The 25270-nt window shown below is 46.4% G+C and overlaps 1 protein-coding gene across 1 annotated transcript in view; it reads right to left on the minus strand.

The window, feature by feature from the left end:
• The window catches only part of micu1 (mitochondrial calcium uptake 1), a 108357-nt gene that overhangs the window by 68322 nt on the left and 14765 nt on the right, over positions 1-25270 (minus strand). The window contains exons 3-4 of the mRNA XM_036946048.2: positions 25075-25261; positions 10802-10964 (exon numbers count right to left, since the gene is read on the minus strand). Of these exons, the coding sequence (XP_036801943.2) occupies positions 10802-10964; positions 25075-25261 (350 nt within the window). The remainder of the gene's footprint in view (positions 1-10801; positions 10965-25074; positions 25262-25270) is intronic.

Genomic DNA, 25270 nt, shown 5'->3' on the forward strand with positions numbered 1-25270 from the left:
TAAACCGCCCCGCACCGCCCTGGGTTTAAACCGCCCCGCACCACCCTGGGTTTAAACCGCCCCGTACCGCCCTGGGTTTAAACCGCCCCGCACCACCCTGGGTTTAAACCGCCCCGTACCGCCCTGGGTTTAAACCGCCCCGCACCGCCCTGGGTTTAAACCGCCCCGCACCGCCCTGGGTTTAAACCGCCCCGCACCACCCTGGGTTTAAACCGCCCCGCACCGCCCTGGGTTTAAACCGCCCCGCACCGCCCTGGGTTTAAACCGCCCCGCACCGCCCTGGGTTTAAACCGCCCCGTACCGCCCTGGGTTTAAACCGCCCCGCACCACCCTGGGTTTAAACCGCCCCGCACCACCCCGCACCGCCCTGGGTTTAAACCGCCCCGCACCGCCCTGGGTTTAAACCGCCCCGCACCGCCCTGGGTTTAAACCGCCCCGCACCGCCCTGGGTTTAAACCGCCCCGCACCGCCCTGGGTTTAAACCGCCCCGCACCGCCCTGGGTTTAAACCGCCCCGCACCGCCCTGGGTTTAAACCGCCCCGCACCGCCCTGGGTTTAAACCGCCCCGCACCGCCCTGGGTTTAAACCGCCCCGCACCGCCCTGGGTTTAAACCGCCCCGCACCGCCCTGGGTTTAAACCACCCCGCACCGCCCCGCACCACCCTGGGTTTAAACCGCCCGCACCGCCCTGGGTTTAAACCGCCCCGCACCGCCCTGGGTTTAAACCGCCCGGCACCGCCCTGGGTTTAAACCGCCCGGCACCGCCCTGGGTTTAAACCGCCCCGCACCGCCCTGGGTTTAAACCGCCCCGCACCGCCCTGGGTTTAAACCGCCCCGCACCGCACCATCCTGGGTTTAAAGCGCCCCGCACCGCACCATCCTGGGTTTAAAGCGCCCCGCACCGCACCATCCTGGGTTTAAAGCGCCCCGCACCGCACCATCCTGGGTTTAAAGCGCCCCGCACCGCACCATCCTGGGTTTAAAGCGCCCCGCACCGCACCATCCTGGGTTTAAACCGCCCCGCACCGCACCATCCTGGGTTTAAACCGCCCCGCACCACCCTGGGTTTAAACCGCCCCGCACCACCCCGCACCATCCTGGGTTTAAACCACCCCACACCGCCCTGGGTTTAAACCGCCCCGCACCGCCCTGGGTTAAACCACACACAAAATCAATGTCATTATGCTACAACAGTACTATACTGGAACACAATGAATACTGGAACAGACAGAATGACTGTCAGGTGGATCAATGAATAATGGAACAGACAGAATGACTGACTGTCAGCTGGATCAATGAATAATGGAACAGACAGAATGACTGACTGTCAGCTGGATCAATGAATAATGGAACAGACAGAATGACTGACTGTCAGGTGGATCAATGAAGATAAGAGTCTCTCACTCCTACCCCTGTGCGTCTCTCCTCCATAGAGTCTCACTCCTACCCCTGTCCATCTCTCCTACATAGTCTCTCACTCCTACCCCTGTCCATCTCTCCTCCATAGTCTCTCACTCCTACCCCTGTCCATCTCTCCTCCATAGTCCCACTCCTACCCCTGTCCATCTCTCCTCCATAGTCTCTCACTCCTACCCCTGTCCATCTCTCCTCCATAGTCTCTCACTCCTACCCCTGTCCATATCTCCTCCATAGTCTCACTCCTACCCATCTCTCCTCCATAGAGTCTCACTCCTACCCCTGTCCATCTCTCCTCCATAGAGTCTCTCACTCCTACCCCTGTCCATCTCTCCTCCATAGAGTCTTTCACTCCTACCCCTGTCCATCTCTCCTCCATAGTCTCTCCTACCCCTGGCCATCTCTCCTCCATAGTCCCACTCACTCCTACCCCTGTCCATCTCTCCTCCATAGTCTCTCACTCCTACCCCCGTCCATCTCTCCTCCATAGTCTCTCACTCCTACCCATCTCTCCTCCATAGTCTCTCACTCCTACCCCGTCCATCTCTCCTACAGTCTCTCACACCTACCCCTGTCCATCTCTCCTCCATAGAGTCTCTCACTCCTACCCCTGTCCATCTCTCCTCCATAGAGTCTCTCACTCCTACCCCTGTCCATCTCTCCTCCATAGAGTCTCTCACTCCTACCCCCGTCCATCTCTCCTCGATAGAGTCTCACTACTAACTAGTGGGTACAGTCCTCACTCCTACCCCAGTCCATCTTTTTCCTGGATGTAGATAACTAGTGGGTACAGTCCTAGTTCTGCATTGTTTGGAGCTTTGAGTTGTACACAAAGTATATTTTGGGGTTTGTCCCATTTTGTGAATTCTTTGTTGGTGAGCGTGTAGCGGTATTTATTAGAGGGGTAAAGATGAAGATTGTGATCGGGCGGAAGGCAGGTATTAACCCTGCCGAAAGGAGAAGAGTAGAATAGAGAGAGAGTACCACTACCAGACCCACACACATCAGCAGAAGAGACTGCCTAGAGTGTAGCCTGTTTACCAGATAGCCAGTGGAGAGAAAAGAGAATACACACCATATAAAACCCACATCTCAGCACAGGGCTAACCCCACCCAGAATACCTCATCGGCACAGGGCTAACCCCACCCAGAATACCTCATCAGCACAAGGGTAACCCCACCCAGAATACCTCATCAGCACAAGGCTAACCCCACCCAGAATACCTCATCAGCACAGGGCTAACCCCACCCAGAATACCTCATCAGCACAAGGGTAACCCCACCCAGAATACCTCCTACAATAATAATGGTAGAGCAATTGAACAGCAACTTCATAGAAACAATTTACAAGGAAGAACCCAGTCATCCACAGAGGATTTGCCATAACATGTATTATCGTCCAGTGGAGGAGTGCAGACGGTATGAATGTGGGGGGGTGTTCATAGATACAACAAAGGCCTTAAAAATGTCCACAGTCTTCTCGGCTACATGTCATCAGTACACCCCACCTCAATACAGCTCAACTTAACGATACAAAACTTGCAAACAACCTCACTTAACTAAAACGTCCACCCAAATGCTTCTGGCAGGCCAATAATAGTCCAGCTCTAAATGAACATCAACAGGAAGTGTATTAGCAAAATAGGAAAAGTCTGCTGCAGTGTAGCGCACTGGAACGATAGAGGAGAGAGATGCTGCAGTGTAGAGCACTGGAACGATAGAGGAGAGAGATGCTGCAGTGTAGAGCACTGCAACGATAGAGGAGAGAGATGCTGCAGTGTAGAGCACTGGAACGATAGAGGAGAGAGATGCTGCAGTGTAGAGCACTGCAACGATAGAGGAGAGAGATGCTGCAGTGTAGAGCACTGGAACGATAGAGGAGAGAGATGCTGCAGTGTAGAGCACTGGAACGATAGAGGAGAGAGATGCTGCAGTTGTAGCGCACTGGAACGATAGAGGAGAGAGATGCTGCAGTGTAGCGCACTGCAACGATAGAGGAGAGAGATGCTGCAGTGTAGAGCACTGGAACGATAGAGGAGAGAGATGCTGCAGTTGTAGCGCACTGGAACGATAGAGGAGAGAGATGCTGCAGTGTAGCGCACTGCAACCATAGAGGAGAGAGATGCTGCAGTGTAGAGCACTGGAACGATAGAGGAGAGAGATGCTGCAGTTGTAGCGCACTGGAACGATAGAGGAGAGAGATGCTGCAGTTGTAGCGCACTGGAACGATAGAGGAGAGAGATGCTGCAGTGTAGCGCACTGGAACGATAGAGGAGAGAGATGCTGCAGTGTAGCGCACTGCAACGATAGAGGAGAGAGATGCTGCAGTGTAGAGCACTGGAACGATAGAGGAGAGAGATGCTGCAGTGTAGAGCACTGGAACGATAGAGGAGAGAGATGCTGCAGTGTAGAGCACTGGAACGATAGAGGAGAGAGATGCTGCAGTGTAGAGCACTGGAACGATAGAGGAGAGAGATGCTGCAGTGTAGAGCACTGCAACGATAGAGGAGAGAGATGCTGCAGTTGTAGCGCACTGGAACGATAGAGGAGAGAGATGCTGCAGTGTAGCGCACTGGAACGATAGAGGAGAGAGATGCTGCAGTGTAGCGCACTGGAACGATAGAGGAGAGAGATGCTGCAGTGTAGCGCACTGGAACGATAGAGGAGAGAGATGCTGCAGTGTAGCGCACTGGAACGATAGAGGAGAGAGATGCTGCAGTGTAGCGCACTGGAACGATAGAGGAGAGAGATCCACCCCCTCCCTCTCTCGCTGCCTCTCTCGCTGTGCCCCCCCTCCCTCCGCCCCTCCCTCCCTCCCTGCCTCTCTCGCTGTGCCCCCCCCTCCCTCCGCCCCCCCCCGCCTCTCTCGCTGTGCCCCCCCCCCCCCCTCTCTCTCGCTGCGCCCCTCTGCCCCTAAACTAAACGGATTGGATATGTCGAATTTTATGTTCCCTTTGATGGCATAGAATGCCCTTCGTGCCGTGTCTCTCAGCTCGTTCACAGCTTTGTGGACGTTACCTGTGGCACTGATGTTTAGTTTGTCTGCTCCAGGGCAACAGTGTCTAGATAGAAATTGTATTTGTTGTCTTGGCTACTGGACCTTTTTTGGAACACCATTATTTTGGTCTTACTGAGATTCACCGTCAGGCCCCCCCCCTCTCTCGCTGCAGCACCCCCCCCCCTCCCTCTCTCGCCGCGTGCCTCCGCCCCTAAACTAAACGCAAAACCATTCAAGCCTGAAGATTAAAAGATTACTTTAAGGGGTGGAATTTTAACAAAAATATATGTTTTTAAGAGCTCAGTGCTAATATTAATCTTAACCTAGGACATATCACATCATCTGTGTGCTCCACTATTTTTCTGTGGGATTAATTTATAAATTAATTTAATTTATAAATTAACAAATAAAAACGGTAGGGAACTGAAGCAGAACTCGACTGACCCACCTTCTCTTCTGAAAACTCATTTAAAACCTTTCAACAAGAAAAAAGGAAACTAGTTATTTATTAAGATCCAGTCTCAGTACAGTAGAACTATTTCAACCAACCAGACTACTGATGGGAGGAGCTATAAGAGGACGGGCTCAGCTGACTGGCTGGAATTAATAGAATGGAGTCCAGTGGAACTATTTCAACCAGACTACATAATTAGCAGAGGAGGCTGATGGGAGGAGCTATAAGAGGATGGGCTCAGCTGACTGGCTGGAATTAATAGAATGGAGTCCAGTGGAACTATTTCAACCAACCAGACTACTGATGGGAGGAGCTATAAGAGGACGGGCTCAGCTGACTGGCTGGAATTAATAGAATGGAGTCCAGTGGAACTATTTCAACCAGACTACATGATTAGCAGAGGAGGCTGATGGGAGGAGCTATAAGAGGACGGGCACAGCTGACTGGCTGGAATTAATAGAATGAAGTCCAGTGGAACTATTTCAACCAGACTACATGATTAGCAGAGGAGGCTGATGGGAGGAGCTATAAGAGGACGGGCTCAGCTGACTGGCTGGAATTAATAGAATGTCCAGTGATTTCCATTGGTTGGATAGCGTTCCATTGATTCCGTTCCAATCCTTAATGTAATAAATAGAGTTTAAGGAAGCATTTATCCAGGGGCTAGAGAAACCAGTCAGCCAGAACACAACAAAGGAAAGTCTATTTACCAGGGGGCAGTCAGTCAGTGAACATTGAATAAAATATACAGTCAGCCAGCCAGAGTGGTATTATTAGGCTATATACCAACAGTATATGCACTGTAATCTCCCCTCCTCCGCTCTCCTGTACTGCACTGTCGTGTCATTAGGTCTGACAGAGCCAGCTAGGTGTCGAGAGAGATGAGAGGTGTGAGGTAAATGTACTGTAAACTCTCCTTCGCTGCTCTCTGCAATCTCTCTCTCTCGTAGAATCTGACTGTGGGTGGTGGCGAGAGAGAGAGAGAGAGAGCGAGCGAGAGCTGGAAGGAGAGATGAGTGGCCTGGCTGTGGGTCAAATGCACTACAAATCACTCTTTCCCCCTCTCCCTCTAATACAGTGAAGCTCAGGTCAGCAGTATTACTGTAATAACAGAATCAGAAAGAGGGGGAAGAATGGAAGTGAGGGAGGCAATGGAAGGACCCTCCCAACCAGGCTCAGGTCAGTCTTCAAGAAACCCAACAAATACTACCAGGTTACTTTTCATGCTTCCGAGCAAACTCAGTGGCCGGGCTGGATTAAGGACCGGGAAGGATTAAGGACCTGGCTGGATTAAGGACCAAGGACCGGGAAGGATTAAGGACCTGGCTGGATTAAGGACCCAGGAAGGATTAAGGACCGGGAAGGATTAAGGACCGGGAAGGATTAAGGACCGGGAAGGATTAAGGACCTGGCTGGATTAAGGACCAAGGACCGGGAAGGATTAAGGACCTGGCTGGATTAAGGACCGGGAAGGATTAAGGACCGGGAAGGATTAAGGACCTGGCTGGATTAAGGACCCAGGAAGGGTTAAGGACCCGGGAAGGATTAAGGACCTGGCTGGATTAAGGACCCAGGAAGGATTAAGGACCCGGGAAGGATTAAGGACTGGGAAGCAGCTAGCAGGCTAAAAGTATCCAACACTGTAACTCCTCCAAGTCAAGGTAAGCTTTCGCTTGTATTCATGTATTGCCACCGGGACCCGCCGAGGTAACTGCTGAACTGCTTGCTGTCCACTGGACTGCGTGATTGTAGTGGGTTTTACGAACACGTTAATTCTACTAGATTTCCCAGCAAGAAAACAAAAAAAAACAGAACAAAAGATACATTTATATTTAACCAGGTAGGCCAGTTGAGAACAAGTTCTCATTTACAACTGCGACCTGGCCAAGGTAAAGCAAAGTAGTGTGACAAAAACAACAGATGAGTGCTAAGGTGTGACAAACCTAACTAAGACCATATTAGCTCTCCCTCACACACACACATGGGCCTGCCTGAGGTAACGTAAAGAGAGGCCTGACTGGAGACCCCACGTCAGTTTCAGGGGAACAATAGTTACGCTTCTAAATACCGAGTCGCAAAAAAAATGAAAAAATGGAAACATCCGCTTCCTGCCGACCCCGCCTGAGAGTGGCCTGTAGGATTAAAAAAAACGGCTATGATTTCAACCACACAGCAGCTCTCTGCTCACTCAACAACATATCTGCTCTGTGGCAACACTACTAGACAAGGCATTCTGTAGCACTACAACAATGTGTCATGATTTAGTCTAGTTCCATGAGATGGAGCTCAATAAGAACCGATAAACACAAGAATGATGCAGATGGCTGAGAGAGAGAGAGACACACACACACGAGTGTTGCACGGTACTCCAAAACATCTGTACTTTTTCAATACGGTTCGTAACTACAATTGTCACTGTTGGTACTTCTGTTAAAATGTCTCACGTCACCTACTGATTGACAGAAGATCAAGTCTATCAACACAGCCAACGTCCCCCTATAGCATGAGCGGTCCGAGCCAGGTCCGCCCCGGGTTTACGTACTCATCGCTAGCTCTACCCTGTCCGGAGTCACCGTTTATGCTGCACAGAAGTTAAATGAATAATGAAATACAGCATGTAAAAACGTTGAAACTTAATTACTGTTCGCAAAACAATGTCCATTACAGGCTACAACACTTTACAATGCATGAAGAAATCATCCAGCTTTGTAGACCAACAACTTTGCTACAACATCAACTCACTACCATAGGACATTTTTTAGTGATATTTATTTTAACATAAGCATAAAATAACCATAATGCAAAATATTAGGACCACCAAAAACATTTCCAATTAATTTAGTTGCCAGCCTCAAGTCTGTCCCAGTCAAGAGCAAAAGCCTTTGCCTTGATGACAGCTTTTTACACGCTTGGCATTCTCTCAACCAGCTTCACCTGGAATGCTTTTCCAACAATCTTGAAAGAGTTCCCACATATACTGAGCACTTGCTGGCTGCTTTTCCGTCACTCTGCGGTCCAACTCATCCCAAACCATCTCAATTGGGTTGAGGTCGGGTGATTGTGGAGGCCAGGTCATCTAATGTAGCACTCCATCACTCTCCTTCTTGGACAAATAGCCCTTACACAGCCTGTAGGTGTGTTGGGTCATTGTCCTGTTGAAAAACAAATGATAGTCCCACTAAGCCCAAGGCAGATGGGATGGTGTATTGCTGCAGAATGCTGTGGTAGCCAATCTGGTTAAGTGTGCCTTGAATTCTACATAAATGCCAGACAGTGTCACCAGCAAAGCACCCCCACGCTTTACGGTGGGAACCACACATGCAGAGATCATCTGTTCACAGTTGTAGTCGGAAGTGTACATACACCTTAGCCAAATACATTTAAACTCAGTTTCACAATTCCTGACATTCAATCCTAGTAAAAATTCCCTGACGTAGGTCAATTAGGATCACCATTTTATTTTAAGAATGTGAAATGTCAGAATAATAGTAGAGAATTATTTCTTTCTGCTTTTATTTCTTTCATCACATTCCCAGTGGGTCAGAAGTTTACATACACTCATTTAGTATTTGGTAGCATTGCCTTTAAATTGTATAACTTGGGTCAAACGTTTCAGGGAGCATTCCACAAGCTTCCCACAAGTTGGGTGAATTTTAGCCCATTCCTCCTGACAGAGCTGGTGTAAATGAGTCAGGTTTGTAGGCCTCCTTGCTCGCACACCATTTTTCAGTTCTGCCCACACATTTTCTATAGGATTGAGGTCAGGGCTTTGTGATGGTCACTCCAATACCTTGACTTTGTTGTCCTTAAGCCATTTTGACACAACTTTGGAAGTGTGCTTGGGGTCATTGTCCATTTTGAAGACCCATTTGTGCCCAAGCTTTAACTGATGTCTGGAGATGATGCTTCAATATAGCCACATGAATTTTCCTCCCTCATGATGCCATCTATTTTGTGAAGTGCACCACCCCACAACATGATCCTGCCACCCCCGTGCTTCACAGTTGGGATGGTGTTCTTCGGCTTGCAAGCCTCCCCCTTTTTCCTCCAAACATAACGATGGTCATTATGGCCAAACAGTTCTATTTTCGTTTCATCAGACCAGAGGACATTTCTCCAAAAAGTACAATCTCCGTCCCAATGTGCAGTTGCAAACTGTAGTCTGGCTTTTTTATGGTGGTTTAGGAGCAGTGGCTTCTTCCTTGCTGAGCTGCTTTTCAGGTTGTGTCGATATAGGACTCGTTTTACTGTGGATATAGATACTTTTGTACCTGTTTCCTCCAGCATCTTCACAAGGTCCTTTGCTGTTGTTCTGGGATTGATTCGCACTTTTCGCACCAAAGTACGTTCATCTCTAGGAGACAGAACGCGTCTCCTTCCTGAGCGATATGACGGCTACGTGGTCCCATGGTGTTTATACTTGCTTACTATTGTTTGTACAGATGAACGTGGTACCTTCAGGCGTTTGGAAATTGCTCCCAACAATGAACCAGACTTGGAGGTCTACAATTATTTGTTCTCAGGTCTTGGATGATTTCCTTTGATTTTCCCATGATGTCAAGCAAAGAGGCACAGAGTTTGAAGGTAGTCCTTGAAATACATCCACAGGTTCACCTCTAATTGATACAAATTATGTAAATTAGAAGCTTCCGATAGGCTAAAGCCATGACATAATTTTCTGGAATTTTCCAAGCTGTTTAAAGGCACAGTCAACTTAGTGTATGTAAACTTCTGACCCACTGGAATTGTGATACAGTGAATTATAAGCAAAATTATCTGTCTGTAAACAATTGTTGGAATAATTACTTGTGTCATGCACAAAGTAGATGTCCTAACCGACTTACCAAAACTATAGTTTGTTAACAAGAAATATGTGGAGTTGTTGAAAAACTAGTTTTAATGAGTCCAACATAAGTGTATGTAAACCTCCGACTTCAACTGTACCTACTTCGCATCACAAAGACACAGCGGTTGGAATCGAAAATATCAAATTTGGACTCAAAATATCAAAATAAGATTTCCACCGGTTTAATGTCCATTCCTCTTGTTTCTTGGCCCAAGCAAGTCTCCTCTTCTTATTGGTGTCCTTTAGTAGTGGTTTCTTTGCAGCAATTCAAACACGAAGGCCTGATTGACACAGTCTCCTCTGAACAGTTGATGTTGAGATGTGTCTGTTACTTGAACAATGAAGCATTTATTTGGGCTGCAATTTCTGAGGCTGGTAACTGTAATGAACTTATTGTCTGCAGCAGACGTAACGTAACTCTGGGTCTTCCTTTCTTGTGGAGGTCCTCATGAGAGCCACTTTCATCATACCGCTTGAGGATTTTTGCAACTGCACTTGAAGAAACTTTGAAAGTTCATGAAATTCTCCGGATTGACTGACCTTCATGCCTTAAAGTAATGATGGACTGTCGTTTCTCTTTGCCAATTTGAGCTGTTCTTGGCAGAATATTTTACCAAATAGGGCTATCTTCTGTACACCACCACTATCTTGTCACAACACAACTGATTGGCTCAAAAGCAATAAGGAAAGAAATTACAGAAATATATTTAACAAGGCACACCTGTTAATTGAAATTCATTCCAGGTGACTACCTCATGAAGCTGGTTGAGAGAAAGCCAAGGGCATGCAAAGCTGTCATCAAGGCAAAGGGTGGCTACTTTGAAGAATCTCAAATATAAAACATATTTTGATTTGTTTAACGCTTTTTTGGTTACTACATGATTCCATATGTGTTTTTTTCATAGTTTTGATGTCTTCACTATTATTCTACAATGTAGAAAATAGTAAAAATAATAATAATGAATGAGTAGGTATGTCCAAACTTTTGACAGGTACTGTATGTATAATATATATTTTACTTCCTTTTTCTCCCCAATTTCATGATACCCAATTGGGAGTTAAGCGCTTGTCTCAACTTTAGACTCACTCTCTGGCTGTTTCTCGTTGGGGGTGATGGAACGGACAAAGTCCTGTGGAGTCATGTAGACCTCGGCATCTCCGTGCTCACTGATGATCTTCAGCGTGGCGAAGTAACGGAAGATCTTGTCTGGAGTGGAGTAGGCTCTAATCCTATTCTCATACTCCATCACCTGGGGAGGGGGGAGAGAGAGAGAGGTACTGTCAGTAGGGCTGGGCGCTATATCATTCATTCAAGATATGTTTCAGCGTGATTGAGATATATATATATATATATATATATATAAGACAGACCAGACAGAGAGAGACAGAGAGACAGAGAGAGAGACAGATGTATATATTGACGTATTTTGGGGCCGTTTAGGTCTGCTTGTTCTCATGTCTCCTTCTGCTGTGACTCTGCATACCCTTCATAGGAAAGTTTGATCATACGCACCTCCTTAATAACCATAGGTGCTAATAAATAAATAAAACACTAGTATGGAACAAGAAGGCCTGCACACTGTTAAAAAGGTCCCAATTCATTGACCACGTTTCCATCTGGATCCGTGTGCGGGGCCTTCATGTTTTATACTGTTCCCATTTACACTCACACCAAGCACCTCCACCTGTCACTCACACCAAGCACCTCCACCTGTCACTCACACCAAGCACCTCCACCTGTCACTCACACCAAACACCTCCACCTGTCACTCACAACAAACACCTCCACCTGTCACTCACAACAAACTACTTCCTCTCTGACAAGCGGTTTCAACTCGCCATTTTCATTTTTTGGAGGTTTGGGCCAACAGAATGAATCATAATGTACACTAACACATTGAGACATTATTTTTACTGTAACAGAAGAGAAGTTAACCTTTTCAGTTCCCAACTCTTCAAATTGCGAGCAGAGCAGACACTACTAAAACAGGAGTATGATTCTGCAAATAATAAAATAAAAAAAGTTTGCTCAACTTGTCGCACGCGCCATTACGGTACCACAAACCACTAGCAGCATTTTAGCCAAAGACTGTTATACTAGATGTCGAGTCTGTTTTATAAAATGTGCAATAAGCATGAGACAAACCCGTTCTCATTGTGAGAAATAAAAGGTAAGCAACTTGATTTCAACATCTGAACAAAGTGGCTAGCATGCCTTTCAAACCGTAGGAGACGGACAGAAGGGTGTGTTCATAACAGTTCAATTTATGTAGTTCTGGTCTATTTGTTCTTGTCTATTGATGTTCTGTGTTGTGTTTCATGTTGAACCCCAGGAAGAGTAGCTGCTGCTTCTGCAACAGCTAATGGGGATCCTAATAAAATACCAAGCTAGCAAATAGATCCAAGTTGGCTAAAGGTGAAATATAAAAACAGCAGCTGGGCTTCAGAGATTGTTGATGAGTCCCGTGTTAATGTTCTATAAAATGGCTGCTACCAGAAGTTGGGTCATTATTCGTGGGATGTGCATTATACTGTGTTCTGGTTACATTAGAAATAAAATAGGGCATTTTTATAAAAACAGGCTTGAGAGCCAGATCAGTGATGACTGCAAAAAAAATTAAATCAAAATATTTTTAAAAAGCAGGTAAAACTATTTTGATGAAATATTAAATTATTAGTGAGTCTTATAATTAGGAAAAATTTATATTATAATTATATATTGTGAATTGCACAAGAGCAAGAGAGAGACAGACGAACTAAACAGAATGCTATTCCACAACAGCACATCCACCCATCGAACATCTTTCCTCCTCATCCACCATCATCAAACCCACACTCCCACACTCCTCATGTTAGCAACCTTTAAAATGTGTCATTTTAGGGTTGTCCAATCAGAAAATACATCTTATGACCAATGGGTAAACCAATCTTATTGGAATATTTACCCTTGTAGGATGGCCAAAATTAGGGTGACTAAAATGTGGAGGCTATATACAGGGGGTACCGGTACAGAGTCAATGTGGAGACTATATACAGGGGGTACCGGTACAGAGTCAATGTGGAGGCTATATACAGGGTGTTACGGTACAGAGTTAATGTGGAGGCTATATACAGAGTGTTACGGTACAGAGTCAATGTGGAGGCTATATACAGAGGGGTACCAGTACAGAGTCAATGTGGAGGCTATATACAGGGGGGTACCGGTACCGAGTCAATGTGGAGGCTATATACAGGGTATTACAGTACAGAGTCAGTGTGGAGGCTATATACAGGGTGTTACGGTACAGAGTCAATGTGGAGGCTATATACAGAGGGGTACCAGTACAGAGTCAATGTGGAGGCTATATACAGGGGGGTACCGGTACCGAGTCAATGTGGAGGCTATATACAGGGTATTACGGTACAGAGTCAATGTGGAGGCTATATACAGGGTGTTACGGTACAGAGTTAATGTGGAGGCTATATACAGGGTGTTACGGTACAGAGTCAATGTGGAGGCTATATACAGGGTGTTACGGTACAGTGTCAATGTGGAGGCTATATACAGGGGGTACCGGTACAGAGTCAATGTGGAGACTATATATTAATGTGCTGGAGATTATATGTAAAATTTAAGGCTACTGGCCACCTGACAGGCTCACTTCCCCATTGAACTGGTCATCTTTCTTTTCGAATCAACAGGACATAAAACAATATAGATGTAAGAAATATATCTATTTTGAGACATTACGTAATATTTTCATATATTAGTATACGGTTTTCATATTAATTCTCAAAGACGTCTCAGAAAAACATGCACATCACTGTGAAATGTGAAAGGAGCACCGAGTGTATAGCTTTTAACTAATGTATCATTATTACCTTATCGATGCTCATTACTGAACGTCGCAAACCCTTGGATATCTGCACGAACCCTAGCCTAAATGATGAATCAGCGATATACAAAAACCGGTTTAATTGTTTATTAATGAACGTTTGAGTTTTAACGAGTACATTTAGCATTTAGCGTAGCGCATTTGCATTTCCAGGTGCCTACTTGAGACGTCTGCGTCTCAAGTAGGATCAACAGGTTAACTAACTAAATAAGATCACAGAAATACATGAAAAACACACAATTAGTTCATACACGATAGAAAAAGAAAAGTCCCTAGCGGATGAAACCGACAGGACGGCTTGATAGACAAAGGAAAGAGTATGGACCGCTCGAGAGAGAGAAACTCTTAGAAATTGCTAATACTTTACATGAACGGGCCGCTCATTCAAAAATAAAATAGCAATTTACATATTTACAAGTGCACGTCTGTGGTCATCGGTCCGTCTGCTGGAGAGTCTCGACAGAAAAGTTTCATTCCTAGTGGATACGTCAGGCGTACCCATCGTTGTCGCATAGAATAGATGTTTCGGCGGTTGTCGGTATTCTTGAACTAGACTTACGTAATTTCCAGCTGCAGACTAGTAATTCTATGTCTAGGATTTGCTCTTATTCTGTAATGATCGATAGTCTCAGAGTTTAACCATTTCCAGCCGCGTAGCCAACGCTCCACGGTCTAATTGTGGCAAAATCACAATTCTTTAGGTAACATTGATAAATAAGATGTTTTATCAATTTTCATAAGTATGCTTATGTGGGGGAAAAGTGACTTGGGCCCCAGAGAGGAGAGAGGTCAGGCTTGTCTTCTTATGGGAATGTGTCTAACTATTACATGTCCTCTCTGAGGTTGCCCTTATCTTGATTTAGTATATGACCTAAGAGGCTCACTGTCTCTGTGAGCTTGTCCAGGAGGGGGTGTATTTAAGATGAGAGTATCTAGAATTGACAATTGATATATGCCATTGGATGAGGTAATGTTTTGGTCCTAAGTGGTAGCAAGAACAAAATAGGAACTTCGTTTAGGAGAGCAAACTGAACGATAATTTATAGCTAATGCTGTCTGGCTATGGGATACTCCTCTCTAAAGTAAAATCTTCCTTTGTGCAGTTTTCCTAGATCTGTGGTTTGTCATGTCGACTAGGGGGTGGATCTTTGCTATAAAGGATCTCAGTTGCCATTTTGTTGACACTGAGAATTTATAGACACTGAATTGATCCGAGAGTCAAACAGGGCTATGGTGAAGCTCATATATAATTAAAGATGGGACTTTATAATATACTCTGACTTGTGTGTTGTTTGCGCTCTCACGATTTGGTAAGACAGAGGACATTTTCACGACAGCATACAGAGTTCTTAACCATTTCACATGTAGCTAACGCTTCATATTTTCTGGTCTTAGAAATTCAACCATTTGCAACCTTAGCTTACACCGTGGTTTGCGTGGTCTTGAATTGAGGCCATTCCAACGTGGGGACTCTGTTCCGACGTTCTCTGACTTAATGTACATTTTTGTAGGAAAAGTTTTACACTGTGGAAAAAGGTCCGATTCCATGACACCTGATGTGATGTCTGGCCTCAAGGAGGGCCATTGACTAGTTAAACTTTATGAAAATCCACACTCATTTAGAAGCCTAACATCACACTACATCTTTTCACAAATAGTTTCATATTTACTCAATAATTGTATCCCAACATCTAGATGTGAATCTGATAATTGGAAAGTGTACACAAACAGAGATGCAGTAATGTGGGTCTCCTGTGTTTCATGAGGTCACTAAATGACACAACTTTGACAGGGTTGTTCTTTCAAAACACCCACGGACAAATTCCCACATTCTCAAAAGACGTTGTGTAATTATTCAAACGTTTGATTGTCCAAGTGTGTCTCTTTGTTCCACAGTTTACATTCCAGTCTGGAACACCACAGAGAACAGAGGCAGCGTATTTTACGACCGTCATAAAAACAGCCGACCTCCGACCTCCCCCCCACACCTCTACGAGAGAGAGAACACGGTGTAGAGACGGATCCACTGTCACCTGATCCTTCAGATCGTCACAGAGAGTCATGACATCACCTAGCAGGACAAATTCAGACTTAGTGTGACAGGCCAGGAGAGAGCTTAGGGTACAGGCCGATGCTGATGGAGGACAATAACACTCAGCAACAGTCAACAAAAATATATGTTTAATGCTTAAAACCAGCAAATCAAATTGTTTGGGGACAGACTTGGTGGAGACAACCAAGCACTGAAGGTGATCCTTGGTAAAGATTGCCACTCCCCCACCTTTGGTAGATCTGTCTTGCAGAAAAAAGGTTATAACCAGAAAGGTCAACATCAGTATTCAAAACACTCTTCCTTAACCACGTCTCAGTAATGACCAACACATCTGGATTGTGAACCCACACTTTGATCCTTCAGATCGTCATGACAGAAGATAGGCCTATTTGGTAAAAGACCAAGTCCATATTATGGCAAGAACAGCACAAATAAGCAAAGAGAAAAGGACAGTCCATCATTACCTTAAGACATGAAGGTCAGCCAATCTGGAAAATGTCAAGAACTTTTAAAAAGTTTCTTCAAGTGCAGACGCAAAAACTATCAAGTGCTATGATGAAACTGGCTCTCATGAGGACCACCACAGAAAAGGAAGACCCAGAGTTACCTCTGCTGGAGAGGATAAGTTCATTAGAGTTACCAGTCTCAGATTTCAGCCCAAAGAAAACACTTAACCAGCTTGGCTACCACAGCATTCTGCAGCAATACGCCATCCCATCTGGTTTGGGCTTAGTGGGACTATAATTTGTTTTGCAACAGGACAATGACCCAACACACCTCCAGGCTGTGTAAGGGCTATTCTACCAAGAAGGAGAGTGATGGAGGGCTGCATTAGATGACCCAGCCTCCACAAATCACCTGACCTCAAACCAATTGAGATGGTTTGGGATGAGTTGGACCGCAGAGTGAAGGAAAAGCAGCCAAAAAGTGCTCCGCATAAGTGGGAACTCCTTCAAGACTGTTGGAAAAGCATTCCAGGTGAAGCTGGTTGAGAGAAATTCAACTGTCATCAAGGGAAAGGGTGGCTACTTTGAAGAATCTCAAATATTTGGATCTGTGTAAAACACTTTTTATGTGTAATTTCATAGTTTTGAAGTCTTCACTATTATTCTACAATATAGACAACATTAAAAAGTAAGAAAAACCCTTGAATGAGTAGCTATGTCCAAACTTTTTTTTGTCTGGTTCTGTAATTTATTAGAGACACTAAGACATCAGCGCTTCCGGGTGGAAATATGCAGTTATCCAGTTGCTAAAAATACCATAACTTCCTTAAAAAAAACAAGAGTTCAGTTCATGTAACAGGGTTGACTAAAATGAGGGACTGGTGTTTATTTTTAAAATAAAATGAAACATTAAGGCTAAGTATGAAACACATGAAGACACCATTTAGTTTCCCACCATTTGTCAAATACAACAAATAGTGAATACTGTACTGTGAAAAAAATACTGTGAAACGCTTAGTTACAACTGGTACTTTAGATTTACAAAATAAAAAAACCCATTCCAATGTGGTGTTGAAGGCCTGTTGAGTACATCTGAGCTGAAAAGATTCCAGAATCTTCTGTTAAAAACTACTAGCGCCTACGCAGAGGTTGTAATCAAAAATCTGGCCCATTTGAAAACGGTCCTTTTGTGAGGCGCAGCGGGGAACTAGTTGTGTATCGTGGAGAGTGGTGGATAAACCAGGAGGATCTTCATCATCGGTTAAACCTCTAGTTTGGGAACATTTCGTCTTCCCAGTAGGTTACAACAGCGAAGGGCATAGAGGGTATATGTTGCCACTGCTCAACCAGAATAGCCTGTGCAACTGCCAACACCTCAAATACGTAGACACGTTAACACCGACATCTCCCCAGGATACCAGAGCAAGACGGAAACGCTAAGAAACAACATGGTCTCCCCTCTGCATTCAACTGATTCTGACCGGGCCAAAGAAACAACATGGTCTCCCCTCTGCATTCAAGCAGACGGCAACTGATTCCGACCGGGCCAAAGAAACAACATGAGCGATAGGTAGGCTAAGTTTATATTTTTTTTACAGTCTTTGGTTTATAGCGAACGTGTGTCGATTCTCGGTGGTTGAGAATGAGGGGTTTCAGCGCCTCGTGAAAGAGCTCGAGACACGTTACGAAAGTCCATCTTGCACCGATTTCAGCAAACAGTTCACCCACTCTACAGTATATAAGCAAGCCAAAGCCGATGTTGAATTAATTGTCCGATGCAGTGACATCCCATCACATTAGCCCATCTGCGTTTCTCAACAAGTTCAAATCACATGAATGCATCTAACTGGTATATACACACACACACACACACACACACACACACACACACACACACACACACACACACAACTGGTAAATCCCTACCTCCCACATGGTTGCAAACGCAGCATCAGAGGAGAAACTTGAGAGGCTCAACATAACAATCCTGTCACAACAGACAATGCAAACAACATTGTGAATGGCATTTAATTGTCCTGCTGTACCGAAACCGTGACCCCAAAACCGCAATACGTATCGAACCGTAGGTTTTGTGAAGCGCTACACCCCAAAATGAATAATTAACAGTCATTTTCAAAAAAAAGGACTTCTAGGTTTCTATCTTACCAAGGCAGAGGACATCTGGGGTTGCAAAATTGAATTTAAAAAATTCCCTTGTTTACCAGGAATCCTGGACATATTTCCATGAATCTTACAACTGGGATGTCTGGGAAAACCTGGGAATGTTACCGGAATTTTGCAACCCTAAGCCAGCCTGCCACACACACACACATAACCAGTTAGCCTGGCAGTAGCCATTCCTATTGGCCAGAGAAGGAGAAGCAGTACGCTCTACTTCCTGTTTTAGACATTGGCGGCTTCTTCAAAGAGATTATTTATCCTTTTCAGCCAAGATAAAAAAAAATCGGTTGCATGTCATTTCCTGACTTCTACATTGGTTATAAGCCATACATACCCACAGTTCCACAGCATTACAAATTACACAATCCAATTGGCACGCAGACAGACTATATTGATAGTTTAACTTTGCAATCATTGGCTTTTGTTTGATGTTCATTTTAAAAAGTGGAAAATCTGAGTCTCAGCATCATTCTGCCCTTCTCCAAGACTCCCAACAAAACAAAAGTATTTCAGGTCACAGTACTGACTAGAGACCAGACAGACAGACTGATCCCATTCAGGTCACAGTACTGACTAGAGACCAGACAGACAGACTGATCCATTCAGGTCACAGTACTGATCAGAGACCATCAGACAGACTTGAGCCATTCAAATCTAGTCTTCCATTGGGGGAGAGATACAGCCCTGAAAGCAACCCAAATCCTATTAGGGACAGATACTCAGAGACAGATAGACAGGGGAAGGATCTCGCTCTCTCCCACCCACCCACGAGACGATCAACATCAGACATTAAGACTACTGTGTTCATCCACACAGTGCTGACAGCTCCTCAGATAGCATTGCGTTTAGCTGCCACAAGGATCATTCTGCCTTTTCATTTCCCAATTCTCTCTCTCTTTCTTCATCCCTCGCTCACCTGACAGTCAGATTTCTATCCACGACATCGTGTTTTGTGTTGAGAAGAGGTGGCCATGTTGGAACCATCCCTCCCCGATAGGGTTAGGGATGATGATGATTGACAGCCGTCGCCAATGGCGACGACGTCGTGATGTACAGACGACGGCGTAGCCCACTTGACTGGCACCGCACGTAAAAAATGTTTTGTCAAACAGCAGGACAGCACACAGCAGGACAGCACACAGCAGGACAGGACACAGCAGGACAGCAGGACAGCACACAGCAGGACAGCACACAGCAGGACAGCACACAGCAGGACAGCAGGACAGCACACAGCAGGACAGCACACAGCAGGACAGCACACAGCAGGACAGTACACAGCAGGACAGCACACAGCAGGACAGCACACAGCAGGACAGCAGGACAGCACGACAGCACACAGCAGGACAGCACGACAGCACACAGCAGGACAGCACACAGCAGGACAGCACACAGCACGACAGCACACAGCACGACAGCACACAGCACGACAGCACACAGCACGACAGCACACAGCAGGACAGCACACAGCAGGACAGCACACAGCAGGACAGCACACAGCAGGACAGCACACAGCAGGACAGCACACAGCAGGACAGCACACAGCAGGACAGCACAGAGCAGGACAGCACAGAGCAGGACAGCACAGAGCAGGACAGCACACAGCAGGACAGCACGACAGCACACAGCACGACAGCACACAGCAGGACAGCACACAGCAGGACAGCACACAGCAGGGCAGCAGGACAGCACACAGCAGGACAGCACACAGCAGGACAGCACACAGCAGGGCATTGGATTTGTAATTTGCCTATTCCTATACCCTATTTCCATAAATACACAAATCAAAGTTTATTAGTCACGTGCACCGAATACAACCGGTGTACAACTTACAGTGAAATGCTTCCTTACAGGCTCTAACCAAGTGCAAAAAAAGGTGTTAGGTGAACAACAGGTAAGTAAAGAACTAAAACAACAGTAAAAAGACAGTAGAGGGGCTATATACAGTAGAGAGGCTATATACAGTAGAGAGGCTATAGACAGTAGAGGGGCTATAGACAGTAGAGAGGCTATATACAGTAGAGGGGCTATAGACAGTAGAGGGGCTATAGACAGTAGAGAGGCTATATACAGTAGAGGGGCTATAGACAGTAGAGAGGCTATAGACAGTAGAGAGGCTATAGACAGTAGAGAGGCTATAGACAGTAGAGAGGCTATAGACAGTAGAGAGTCTACGTACAGACACTGCTTAGTCAGGCTGATTGAGGTAGTATGTACACATAGATACGACCAAAAGTATGTAGACACCACATCACATTAGTGGATTTGGCCATTTCAGCCACAACCTTTGCTGACAGGTGTATAAAATTGAGGACACATCCATGCAATCTCCATAGACAAACATCAGCTGTAGAATGGCCTTAACTGAAGGGCTCAGTGACTTTCAATGTAGCACCGTCATAAGATGCCACCTTTCCAACAAGTCAGTGTGTCAAATTTCTGTATGGAAGAACTTGACTGGCCTACACAGAGCCCTGACTTTAACCCCATTGAACACCTTTGGGGTTGAATTGGAACGCCGACTGCGAGCCAGGCCTAATCGCCCAACATCAGTACCCGAACTCACGAATGCTCTTGTGGATGAATGGAAACAAGTCCCCACAGAAGTGTTCCAACATCTAGTGGAAAGCCTTCCCAGAAGAGTGGAGGCTGTTATAGCAGCAAAGGGGGGGGACCAACTCCATAATAATGCCCATGATTTTGGAATGAGATGTTGGACGAGCAGGTGTCCACATACTTTTGGCCCTGTTATACAGTCTACAGAATGCAAGAGAGGGATGTCGACCAAGCAGAGTGGAGAATTCCACCAAAGCTAAAACGTCCAGTCAGAAATCAACCTCCCCGTTTTAAAAACAGTAGTAAATATTCCCTTCTCTCTCCCTTCGATAGGCTATGAATATGACAGAAGGTTACGCTTCAATCGTTTTATGGATTGGCTTTCTCCTGATGCAATATCCTGTTTCGCAGAGTCGTGGCTGAACAAGGACACGGGAAAATGTAACTGTTTTTCCCCCCTGTACCTCGGGGAAGCTCAGAGGAAGGGGTACGTCTCTCTTTGTTAAACAACAGCTGGGGCGCAATCTCTAATGTTAAGGAAGTCTGGCGGTTCTGTTCGCCTGAGATAATGGATAAACTGTAGACCACACTGTTGACCAAGACAGTTTTCATCTAGAAGTTTTTGTAGCTGTGTATTTACGATATCATGTTCCACTATGTAGTCCTATAACTTACTACGCTAAGACAGTCCGTTCCTCAGTCACTGTTCCGCCACTATGTAGTCCTATAACTTACTACGACGCTAAGACAGTCCGTTCCTCGGTCACTGTTCCACCATGATGTAGTCCTATAACTTACTACGACGCTAAGACAGTCCGTTCCTCAGTCACTGTTCCACCATGATGTAGTCCTATAACTTACTACGCTAAGACAGTCCGTTCCTCATCACAGTCCCTGGTCCATCACACACACACACACGTTCTGCTCCTCCAACAGAAATGAACAGAATAAAAAAGACTAGCCTCTCTCTGCCCTTTCAACAACATATTTCTTCACGATTCCTCCAGTTGCATTTGATTTGGTGCCAACTGTCGCTGTGGCGAAGAGAAGCAGCAGCAGCATTCTGGGATGTGGTCAATAGGAGGCGGTTGGCATCGTATATCACCATGTTTTATGGGTACTCGATAGGACAAAAGGTTGACATGCCCCCCCCCCCCCCCCCCCCCCAACTCCTCTCTTTGCCACAACCCTGTCTCGTGTTTTGTGTTGTGAAGTGGTGCACATTGTTAGCTCCATAGACACACACACACCTCTCCTCTCTGTTCCCTGTCACAATGCTGGTGTACTGTGGAGCTGAAGGAAGCATCCAGTTTAATTTAGTCGAGCTGGTATCTAATCAAACACCTTCACCGTGTGTGTGTGTGCGCGTGTGCGTGTGCGTGTGTGTGTGCGTGTGTGTTTCTGTTTTGTCTAACCCAACCTCGTTAACCTGAAAAGCTGTGAAAATGTAAATGGGGGGGGGGGGGGGGGTGTCCTGATATGTTTCTGAGTGGAGATGTGCGTGTTGATTCGCTCTGGGTGGAGGGGGCGGGGCTGGACGCTGACTCATCACTGGATGAACTGTGATTTTTAAAGTACTCAACACGCTGTTCCAGACGCTCCGTCAAATTAAATATCGAGTGCGTTTGTTAAATTAGGTTTGGCTGCACAAAAGAGATGGACACACACCCACCCACACACCCACCCACACCCAGTGAAGAGGATCTTTGATTTGATGCCAGCTAACTAAACAAGTGAGGAGTGACGATGAGAGTGGAGAGAAGAGGAGAGTGGAGAGACGAGGAGAGTGGAGAGACGAGGAGAGTGGAGAGGAGAGACGAGAAGAGACGAGTGGAGAGGAGAGACGAGAAGAGACGAGTAGAGTGGAGAGACGAGAAGAGACGAGGAGAGTGGAGAGACGAGGAGAGTGGAGAGACGAGAAGAGTGGAGAGACGAGAAGAGTGGAGAGACGAGAAGAGTGGAGAGACGAGGAGAGTGGAGAGACGAGGAGAGTGGAGAGACGAGGAGAGTGGAGAGACGAGAAGAGACGAGGAGAGTGGAGAGACGAGACGAGGAGAGTGGAGAGACGAGACGAGGAGAGTGGAGAGACGAGACGAGGAGAGTGGAGAGACGAGACGAGGAGAGTGGAGAGACGAGACGAGGAGAGTGGAGAGACGAGACGAGGAGAGTGGAGAGACGAGAAGATTGGAGAGACGAGAAGAATGGAGAGACGAGAAGAGACGAGGAGAGTGGAGAGGCGAGGAGAGTGGAGAGGCGAGGAGAGTGGAGAGGCGAGGAGAGTGGAGAGGCGAGAAGAGACGAGGAGAGTGGAGAGACGAGGAGAGTGGAGAGACGAGGAGAGTGGAGGAGAGTGGAGAGACGAGAAGAGACGAGGAGAGTGGAGAGACGAGAAGAGACGAGGAGAGTGGAGAGACGAGAAGAGACGAGGAGAGTGGAGAGACGAGAAGAGACGAGGAGAGTGGAGAGACGAGAAGAGACGAGGAGAGTGGAGAGACGAGAAGAGACGAGGAGAGTGGAGAGACGAGAAGAGACGAGGAGAGTGGAGAGACGAGAAGAGACGAGGAGAGTGGAGAGACGAGGAGAGTGGAGAGACGAGAAGAGACGAGGAGAGTGGAGAGACGAGGAGAGTGGAGAGACGGAGAGTGGAGAGACGAGGAGAGTGGAGAGACGAGGAGAGTGGAGAGACGAGGAGAGTGGAGAGACGAGGAGAGTGGAGAGACGAGAAGAGACGAGGAGAGTGGAGAGACGAGAAGAGACGAGGAGAGTGGAGAGACGAGAAGAGACGAGGAGAGTGGAGAGACGAGAAGAGACGAGGAGAGTCGAGGAGAGTGGAGAGACGAGGAGAGTGGAGAGACGAGAAGAGACGAGGAGAGTGGAGAGACGAGGAGAGTGGAAAGACGAGGAGAGTGGAGAGACGAGGAGAGTGGAGAGACGAGGAGAGTGGAGAGACGAGGAGAGTGGAGAGACGAGGAGAGTGGAGAGACGAGGAGAGTGGAGAGACGAGGAGAGTGGAGAGACGGAGAGACGGAGAGACGAGGAGAGTGGAGAGACGGAGAGACGAGGAGAGTGGAGAGACGGAGAGACGAGGAGAGTGGAGAGACGATAAAAGACGAGGAGAGTCGAGAGACGAGGAAAGTGGAGAGACGAGGAGAGTGGAGAGACGAGGAGAGTGGAGAGACGAGGAGAGTGGAGAGACGAGGAGAGTGGAGAGACGAGGAGAGTGGAGAGATGCCTGCGAGTGTGTGTGTGGACTGATTGTTGTAGTAGTAGTAGTAGTAGTAGTGAGATGGTCATGCCCTGAGGGACTGATTGAAGTAGTAGTAGTAGTAGTAATAGTAGTAGTAGTGAGATGGTCATGCCCTGAGGGACTGATTGAAGTAGTAGTAGTAGTAGTAATAGTAGTAGTAGTGAGATGGTCATGCCCTGAGGGAGTGTAGTAGTAGTAGTAGTAGTAGTAGTAGTAGTGAGATGGTCATGACCTGAGGGAGTGTAGTAGTAGTAGTGAGATGCTCATGCCCTGAGGGACTGATTGTAGTAGTAGTAGCAGTAGTAGTAGTAATAATAGTAGTAGTGAGATGCTCATGCCCTGAGGGACTGATTGTAGTAGTAGTAGTAATAATAGTAGTAGTGAGATGGTCATGCCCTGAGGGAGTGTAGTAGTAGTAGTAGTAGTAGTAGTAGTAGTAGTGAGATGGTCATGACCTGAGGGAGTGTAGTAGTAGTAGTGAGATGCTCATGCCCTGAGGGACTGATTGTAGTAGTAGTAGCAGTAGTAGTAGTAATAATAGTAGTAGTGAGATGCTCATGCCCTGAGGGACTGATTGTAGTAGTAGTAGTAGTAGTAGTAATAATAATAGTAGTAGTGAGATGGTCATGCCCTGAGGGAGTGTAGTAGTAGTAGTAGTAGTAGTAGTAGTAGTAGTAGTGAGATGGTCATGACCTGAGGGAGTGTAGTAGTAGTAGTGAGATGCTCATGCCCTGAGGGACTGATTGTAGTAGTAGTAGTAGTAGTAGTAGTAGTAGTAGTAGTAGTAGTAGTAGTAGTAGTAGTGAGATGGTCATGACCTGAGGGAGTGTAGTAGTAGTAGTGAGATGGTCATGCCCTGAGGGAGTGTAGTAGTAGTAGTAGTAGTAGTAGTAGTAGTAGTGAGATGGTCATGACCTGAGGGAGTGTAGTAGTGAGATGCTCATGCCCTGAGGGACTGATTGTGTCTGTGGGAATGGCTGTGGGTTGTCATAGTTTATTGATTACCTTGCGGTCACGGAATCCCGATCGTGGTTTCTTCTTTTTTTCATCCGCTCCTCCCTCCTCGCCCTCCTCTCCGTCGCTGGCCTCCACCGAACTCTCGGCCTCTGACTCTGCCTCTTTCACAAACCCCGCCTCCTTTACCTCGGGATGTTCGTCGTGCGCGACGGATGGCCCGGCGTCTGCGTAGGCTCTGGGTTTA

This window comes from Oncorhynchus mykiss, chromosome 16 (assembly GCF_057628025.1).
Source record: "Oncorhynchus mykiss isolate SJ-2025 chromosome 16, ASM5762802v1, whole genome shotgun sequence".
In the NCBI taxonomy this organism is placed as follows: Eukaryota; Metazoa; Chordata; class Actinopteri; order Salmoniformes; family Salmonidae; genus Oncorhynchus; species Oncorhynchus mykiss.